Consider the following 8,261-nt stretch of genomic DNA (forward strand, 5'->3'; position numbering starts at 1 on the left):
TTCCGGTCTGTCAGTGTGGGCAGGTAGTCAGTGTGAGGAGATGGTCACCAAGAGCAGGGGGTCAGCATGGGCAAGGGGTCAGCATGGGCAGGGGGTCAGCATGGGCAGGGGGTCAGCATTGGCCAGGGGTCAGCATGGGCAGGGGGTCAGCATGGGTAGGTGGTCACCAAGAACCGGGGGTCATGGTGTCCCCGTGTGCCCTCCCACAGCCCAGAGCACGGCCCCAAAGCAGATCTTACCTTCCCACTGGCCCTGTTCACCTTCCTCACGGCGTCAGCCATCACCAGCTTGTCCTTGGCCACCGCGTGCAGCTTCTGGTACTTGGGGTTCTGCTTCAGCCCCAGGTACTCCCCGCGGAAAGGCTGCTGCAGGCTGGGGACGAGGCCATCAGCCACCGCTGCCCCGAGCTCCCCTGCACCCCCAGCCCCCTGCCCTGGTACCTTTTGGGGTAGAGGGTCTTCTTGTCCTTGAAGAGCTCGCTGGCGCAGAGCCTGGCCTGCAGCTGCACCCGGCGCGACGCCGGCAGCTCGTCCCGGTACTTCTTGCACTGCCGAGGGAAGGGAACGATTTGGTGCCACCAAAAACCTCTCTCAGGTGAGATGGCACACCCAGATCCCACCTGGAATTTTCCCCTGTTCCCACCTTCCAGTGGTAGAAGATGTTTTTCAGCTCCTGGTTGGTGTTATCCAAGAACCTGTAGGGCGCCGGGGGCCAGGTCCGGTCGGTCACCGACAGCGGCGGGAGGTTCTTTGCCAGCCCCACCAGGTACCTCTGCACCTGGGGGTGACAACGTGGCAGGGGTCAGGGGAGGACAGGGGCATCCAGCAGGGCAGGGGGCTGGGATGGCAGCGTGGTCCCCTCTGCCCCAGCCCCACTCACCAGTCGCCGGTAGATGAAGTTGGCCAGGCTGGTGCTGGCGCTGGAACGGAAATATTTCCTGTAGGTCCTGCGTGCCTGTGGGGACAGCGCCAGCGGTGAGGACACCAAGACATCACCACCAGCCCCACAAAGCATCCCCCATGTCCCCCCTGTCCCCCATATCCCCCACATCCCCCACATCCCCCACGTCCCCCATCCCTGTTTGACCCCAGTGGAGAGGACAGAGGGTTCCAGCCCGACAGGGTGGGCAGGAGTGGGGTGGGCAGACAGACAGACGGCACGGACAGCAGGACAGAGGCAGCCTGAGGGCGCGTGGCCCCGTTACCTGGTACCCTCTCCAGTGAGCAGCGATGGTGGTGGCGGCCGCGTGGCGTCGGCACTGGGACTTCAGCTCCCGGAGGAGCCGGCGAGACTGCGGGGGTGAGAGCCCAGGGAGCCCGAGGGGGAGACACCAACACAGACATGGAGAGCGAGGGAGAGGCGGGAGAGAGGCAGGAGAGAAGGAGGAAAGACGGGGGGAGGAGATGAGGGTGAATCTGGTCCCACCGTGGGACGCACGGAGCTCCTGGTGCCACCGTGGGGCACACAGAGCCCCTGTCCCCACCCACCCTGCTCCTCCACACCAGGCCAGCCCCACGGTGGCCCTGGGGCTGCCCAGCCCTCACCTTCCAGCCCCGTGCATAAGCCTGGAGGATCAGTGCCGACCGCTTCATCTGCTTGTACCTGTTCTTTTGCTGCGGGGAAACAAGGGGGTGAGTGGGGTGGGCTTGGAGAGCCAGGGGGAGAGGGATGGGCAGGGGGAGCATAGCCAGAACATGTCCTCACCCTGTGGCCACGGAACCAGGCAGAGATGAGGATCTGGCTCTTGCGCATCAGCTGGTACTGGGTCCGGCACCTCCAGCCCCGAAACGTCTTCTGGATGAGGGTGGCGAGCTGGGCCACGCGCTCCTGGCGCCGCCGCTCGAGGTCGAAGAGCTGGGCACAACCATGGCAAGCACTGGCTCGCTGAGCAGCCCCAGCAAAGCCCAGGATGAGTTTGGATCCCCTCTGGACTCCCCCATTCCCAAACTCACCGTGCGTGGCGAGCGGATGAAGATCTTGGTGTGGCCGAACGCCAGCTCCTCGGCGGGGAACTCCAGCCCTGCCAGCAGCACCTCGGTCCCCTCCCTGCATCAGGATAGAGTTGGGGCTGGTGTTTTGCGGAGATAAACAAAACTCCGCAACTTTTGTGGAAGTTGTAAAGCCGGTATGTTTAATACAGCGCTGGACGCATGCGGGAATCGTTCCCTTAAAATGACACGTGTACTTCTGGGAACTTCAGGTCCTTTTTTATCTCCTTCTCAAATACGTATGCATACAATTTCATGATATGTTCATGTCGCAGACATCTTTTATGAAAAATCCTTTCCTTAGGATTTTTCCTCCTGAGAAGCTGAGAGGCTTCAGGAACAAAATGTAAACAATGATAATCTGCTGCTGTGGAATGCAACAGGTGGATCTGTGATTGGCCCATGTTGGATGTTTGTGATTAATGGCCAATCACAGCCCAGATGGCTTGGACAGAGAGCCTGAGCCACAAACCTTTGTTATCATTCTTTTTTATTGTATTCTTAGCTAGCCTTCTGATGAAATCCTTTCTCCTATTCTTTTAGTATAGTTTTAGTGTAATATATATGATAAAATAATAAATCAAGGCTTCTGAAACATGGAGTCAGATCTTCGTCTCTTCCCTCATCCTAAGACCCCTGTGAACACCGTCACAGGTTCATACATATTAATTTTTACAAACTTCACATGACATTTGCCGCTAGTTCATCTTTATCAGAAAGAATTCTTAGGTCAGGTTGACCTGCTCTCGCAGCAGTCTCTATCACCTTCTGTCTCCCTCCCCTTATCTCTGTCCTTCCCTGAAGTAGTTTCTCTAAGCCTAGGCTTTTGCAGTCAGGCTAAATAGCTATGTTTTCTAACCACAGACTCAACTCAAAAATGTACATTTCACCTAAATCAAAATGGATCTCTACCCTGGAAAATTTCAGTGTATTCAGAAAATTTCACTGCCTCACGGGTCAGAGCCCGCCCTTGGCAGCCCCCTGACCCTCACAGGATGTGCCAGCCCCCATACCTGTCCCCACGGTCCCAACGGGGCCACGTTTGGGCGTTGAGCATCTTGTAGCGCTGCAGGAAGGGGCCGTAGAGCTGGCGGAAGGCGTAGCCCGCCCGCCGCACCCGCACGTTCTCCAGCAACCCCAGGTAGCGCACCTGGGCCAGCACCAGCTCCGGGGTGAACACCATGGCTGACTTGGTGTCGTTGGGTTTGATGCACCTGCAGAGCACAGTGGTGGTTTAGGGGGGGTTTGGGGTGTCAGAGACACCCCTCTCTGTCACTGTAATATTTTCTGAAAAATTCCTTCGCCAGGATTTCTTCTCCTGGGAGGCTGAGAAGCCTCAGAGAAAAATGAAAACAGTAATTATCTGATCTGCTTCTCCTGTGTTTTGCTGCTCTGGAACGTGGTTTGGAGATTGTTTACCAACTGGTCATTGTTTGATTAATTTCATGTGAATTGTTTTTACTTAATGACCAATCACAGCCAGCTGTGTCAGGACTGGAAGGAGTCACGAGTTTTTCATTCGTATCTTGTTAAGCCTTCGGTCTGTATCCTTTCTCTATTCTTACAACTCAGTATTCTCAGTGTTCTCCAAAGTCTGTGTTATATTCTCTCATTTTCTTTTAAAAATTACTCAAATATGAAGATTCAAAGTCAATGCAACCCTGACACAGACAGAGATACATTGATCAGCAGACAGCACATCAACCAGTGAGGACCCACCCCAAAATCTCAATAAAAATCTCATAAATATCCTTGCTTTCACAAATAGGGTCCAGGAAATTGTTGTACTGGTTGTCTTTGACTGTAGTGGATCAAGGATGTTAAATACTAGTACTGGTATAATATAGTTTTTTGTATAGCATTCTTTTATATAATATAGACCATAAAATAATAAATTAGCCTTCTAAGAACACGGAATCAAATTCAACCATTCCTCCTCCGTCTGGGAAACTCTGAAAACACCACAGGGGCCGGTACCTGATGTAGTTGGGGTTTTTGGAGTAGAGGTTCCTCATCAGCATTGCCACGGATGACTTGAACTGGAAGCCTGCAGTGGGGGGCAGCTTGAGGGAGGCTTTTTGGGGGTCTCCCTCGGGGAAGAGCGAGCGCAGCAGAGCGTGCCGGGCTGCCCACATGGCCTGCGAGAGGTCACGGAACAGGAGGTCGTTGTTCTTCTCGATGAAGCCCGTCACGTTGTAGGTCACCTGGGGAGGGTGGTGGGGTCAGCACCTGGACAGGGAGGGGGGCACGGTGCAGCCTGCTCCCAGTCCAGCCCCACATCTCCTGTGTGGAGGTGGGAAGGGAACTGAGGCACTGGGAAGAGGAGCAAGGTGCTGGGAAGAGAGCTGGGGTGATGGTAAAAGAACCAAAGTGCTGAGAAGAGGACTGGGGTACTGGGAAGAGGATTGGGGTGCTGGAAAGAGAACTGGGGCATTGTGAAGAGGACCAGGGTGTTGGAAAGAGAACTAGGGTGCTGTGAAAAGGATCAGAGTGCTGGGAAGAGGATCAGGGTGCTGGGAAGAGGAATGTGGCACAGGGAAGAGGATCAGGGCTCTGGGATGAGGATCAGGGTTCTGGGAAGAGGACTGGAGCACTGGGAGGAGGATTGGAGCCCTGGAAAGAGGATCAGGATGCTGAGAAGTGTGGTTCTGGGAAGAGGAGCAGGCACAGCCAGACCTTGCCAGCGTAGTGGTGGATGCGGAAGCAGCGCAGTGGCAGGCTGGCGTCGGTGACACGCCGGGCGTTCTGCGTCTCCTTGCTCTCGTAGTGCTTGTGTGTGGCCAGGAGCTGGTTGAGTTTGGTGAGGAAGGTGTCCTCGTTGACCACGCCGGGCCGCAGGCACTCCTCATCCAGCATGGCCAGGATCCCTGTGGTGTTCTGTGTGATGGACGGTGTCACCATGATGGATGGTGTCACCATGATGGATGGTGTCACCCCAAACCAGCCCCAGTGGATCCCAGTTTGGGCTGTGGGGGGAACTGGAACCCCAAGATCCCAGCACTGGGCGGGCAACTCACATTCTCAATCAAGTTGCAGATGATGCTGTTGTCAAAAAACTCCACTGGGGTCCACTGGATGCCCTGAGAGGAGATGTGGGTCAGACACAGGAATAACCAGACCCTGCCCCATGGACACCACAGTTGTTGTGGGGCAGGAACCGGACGTCCGGCCACGGGATTGAGGATCCTAAATCCCTTCCTGCCATTGAATGCGCTCTCAGCAGGGAGTGGGGTGAGGCAGGGACGTGCAGCAGAGCCGTCTCCAGCACTTCCCCATCCCAGGGAGGCTGAAACTCCTCGGGGCCGTGCTCTGGGAAGGGCTGGAGGTACCTCTCGGACGTATTCCTCCTGCTCCTCCTTCAGCGTCATCAGGATGAAGATCTGCTGCAGCTTCTCGTTGCAGTAGTTGATGATGAACTGCTCAAAGCCGTTGTCCTGAGAGAGAAGGATCCTTTATGGCAGCTTCTTCCTGAGCTCCTGTTCCTGCCCCTGTCTCAAATGCTGTTCCCAACCCCCTGAATGGCGTTTGGTGGGTCCTTCACTCACCTGGAAGATCTCAAAGCCATAGATGTCCAGGACGCCCATCACCTTCCTCTGCTTGTCTGACTTCACCTGAGGACATAATGAGGCGTTGAGGCCTGTGTGGTGAGGAGGTCCAGGCTCCTTCTGGAGCTCCAGGATCCCCTGGAGCTCACCTGGATGCTGGCATTGATCCTTTCCCCCAGCCAGTCGAAGAGGCGGCTGTAGATGTTCTTGGCCAGCGCGTCCCGGCCGTAGTAGCCCTGGGGAGAGGGGAGAGCTCATGGTGGGCTGCCAGGCATCAGCCTGTTCTGAATGAATCATCCAATTTAATAATTAAGGACATCTATTAAATTATCAAAGTATAAATTTGGAAAAAGCCATAAGTAATTTCGACTCTGAGCCAGGCGATCAGGGTCTGAAAATGTAGAATTTTGGGGATTTAGAATGGAGGTTCAAGAGGCAAGATGGAGGAATGTGGGCATGTCCTGTCCTTCTTCTCTTTCTTCTTCTTGGCCTCCATCTTCTGCTGTGATGTTGGCACTTTTGGATTGGTTTAGAATAGAAGCTCACTGTCTAACATAGGTGATAGGTATTGGGAAGTAATTGTAAATATTGTACACGGAGTTTTTAGTATAAAAAGAAAACACCGCCCTGAAGGCAAGCATAGTGCCTCTGTCTGTCCTGCTGAGCAGACCTCAGCTGGACAAAAGAAAGAATTTTATAAACAAGACGCAATAAACAACCTTGAGACTGAGAAATGAAGAGTTCTGACTCTTTCGAGGGACGGGCTGGGAAAAGAGACTTTCTAACGTGTCTTGGGGTCACTCTGACCAGCTAAAGCCCTGAGATATCACAAGCCCCATGGCTGGGGGTGCTCCTGCTCACCTGGGGGACAGTGAGGGTGGTGAGCACCGTCTCATCCCGAGCCTTCACCGTGCGGGAGCACAACGCCCTCTCCAGCGTGCCGGGGTCCAGCCCGATCAGCTCGCAGATCTCACGCAGCTCTGTGAGAGGAGAGGCAGTTCCCAGAGCTGAGGAGGGGCTGAGGGGGTCTCCCCACCCCAATATTCCCATCCTTACCCCCCATCCCTACCCTGGGGCTCGCTGATGCTGCAGGCCTCCATCCCGCTGGCCTGGAAGCTGCTGCTCAGCTGGACGTTGCCCAGTTTGAGCACCACGGCCGTCACCTGCAGCAGCTCTGTCACCTCGGCGGGCGAGAAGCCGATGATCCTCATGGCATCCTGGGGATGGACACAAAGCTCAGGGGATGGGGTGGTGTCCTAGGGTGGCGTTAGGATTCCTGTATCCCCATTCCTGTGTTCTTTTTATGCTGGATTTTATGTTCTGTGCCTTCAAGGCTGGCTCTGAAGAGCGAATGTTTTGTTTTGGTTTTGCTCTCAGCCGCTCCCCCACGGCTGGCGGGGCACACAGACGGGGCAGTGCATGGTGCTGCTTTTGCTTTTGGCTTTGCTCTTGCTTTTTGCTTCTGCTCATTAGTTAGTTTAGCTAAGCAGTCCGAATTTTTCCCTGGACTGTTTCTCCTTTCCCTTTTTTGGACCTACTCAAACCTGCTCCGGACTGGGACCTGGGAACACCGAGAGTTTGCACGTTGGGGCTGCAGCAGCTGCCCCAGCACCAGAGGGACTGATAACAGAACGAGCACCCCCAGGAGAGACTTTCTGAAGTTGTCATCTTTTTCAGAGCGGTGACAGAGCGGTGTCACCCGGTATTGTTCATTCTGTGTGCTGGGGGTGCTGTGCCTGTTAAATAAACAGGTTCTTTCCACTTCTCTCTGAGGAATCCTTCCCAGACTGGTTGGGCAGAGGGGCTGTGCGGGTTTGCTTTCTGGAGGGGCCCCCTTTTGGAGGTTTTCTCCCAAGTTTGCCCTAAACCAGGACAGGTGGGCTCCAGGATTTTTTGGGCAGGGGTCTTATCTTCCCGCGGGTACCTGCATAGCGTGGAAGTTGGCTGCATCATCCATGGCAGGCAGGCTGGAGCCCTCGTGGTTCAGGTATCCATAGTGCCCACAGTCCTGGCGGAGCTTCAGCTGCTCTGGTGGCGGGGAGAGGAGGTGGAAGTTCAGCCCTGCTCCCCCCCAGCTCCTGTTCCACCTCCAAATCCCCACACTGGACCTACGGAGCAGCTGTGGTGAAGCCCCAGCCAGGAGCTGGTAGAAGATGTGGAAGTTCCTCTCGCCCTTCACGTGCCGGACGATGCGGGATTTCTCCAGCAGGTCTGCAGGGAGGGGTCATGCTGGATTAAATCATGTTGTGGCTTGGATAATGAGTAAAATAAACACTTGAATAATTTAATAATATATTTAAAAAATTCTCTGAATTTTGCAAAGCTTCATGAAGCCTTTTTTGCAAGGCTACCTTTTGAAATTTGGTTTTAGTTCTGTTTCCCTCTGAACAACATCTGTCTTATTCTGTGGTACATCTAAATCAGTATTTTTTATCTCAAGGTTTGTATACAGATGACAGAACCTTCTGTCAGGTTTGGAGAACTTTCTACAAATCGATTTCCCATGGGGTCAGTGTCACTGGCGTGTGTGCAGTGGGATGGCTGGTGGGTACTCACAGTTGCTGATGACCCCTCCCAGGGGGTCTCCTTTGAAGTCGAACTCAATGTCCATGTACTTGCCCTGGGGGAGGGGGCTGGGTCAGGGAAGGGGGTCCTGGTGTGACTGGCAGTTCCACTCCCCCCATCCCCACATCCCCTCATCCCCACATCCCCATCCCCACATCCCCCC

At 54.6% G+C, this 8,261-nt stretch overlaps 1 protein-coding gene and 1 long non-coding RNA gene across 3 annotated transcripts in view; one reads left to right on the plus strand and one right to left on the minus strand.

The window, feature by feature from the left end:
- Positions 1-8,261, minus strand: part of MYO1A (myosin IA) — an 11,336-nt gene that overhangs the window by 1,212 nt on the left and 1,863 nt on the right. Inside the window, exons 6-25 of one of the 2 annotated variants that reach the window (XM_031065123.1) lie at positions 8,090-8,153; positions 7,646-7,744; positions 7,458-7,561; positions 6,603-6,750; positions 6,395-6,513; positions 5,683-5,769; positions 5,534-5,599; positions 5,318-5,422; positions 5,006-5,068; positions 4,665-4,865; positions 3,966-4,192; positions 3,002-3,202; positions 1,953-2,046; positions 1,705-1,854; positions 1,545-1,613; positions 1,205-1,291; positions 880-954; positions 643-777; positions 441-547; positions 240-372 (exon numbers count right to left, since the gene is read on the minus strand). In XM_031065123.1, the coding sequence (XP_030920983.1) occupies positions 240-372; positions 441-547; positions 643-777; positions 880-954; positions 1,205-1,291; positions 1,545-1,613; positions 1,705-1,854; positions 1,953-2,046; positions 3,002-3,202; positions 3,966-4,192; positions 4,665-4,865; positions 5,006-5,068; positions 5,318-5,422; positions 5,534-5,599; positions 5,683-5,769; positions 6,395-6,513; positions 6,603-6,750; positions 7,458-7,561; positions 7,646-7,744; positions 8,090-8,153 (2,334 nt within the window). The remainder of the gene's footprint in view (positions 1-239; positions 373-440; positions 548-642; positions 778-879; positions 955-1,204; positions 1,292-1,544; positions 1,614-1,704; positions 1,855-1,952; positions 2,047-3,001; positions 3,203-3,965; positions 4,193-4,664; positions 4,866-5,005; positions 5,069-5,317; positions 5,423-5,533; positions 5,600-5,682; positions 5,770-6,394; positions 6,514-6,602; positions 6,751-7,457; positions 7,562-7,645; positions 7,745-8,089; positions 8,154-8,261) is intronic. The other variant, XM_005430805.2, reaches the window with a different exon arrangement.
- LOC115949020 lies at positions 423-1,045 on the plus strand. The gene is made up of 3 exons (XR_004082706.1): positions 423-594; positions 692-765; positions 944-1,045. It is a non-coding gene; the product is annotated as an uncharacterized LOC115949020 (long non-coding RNA).

Source organism: Geospiza fortis, unplaced genomic scaffold, assembly GCF_000277835.1.
Source record: "Geospiza fortis unplaced genomic scaffold, GeoFor_1.0 scaffold82, whole genome shotgun sequence".
In the NCBI taxonomy this organism is placed as follows: domain Eukaryota; kingdom Metazoa; phylum Chordata; class Aves; order Passeriformes; family Thraupidae; genus Geospiza; species Geospiza fortis.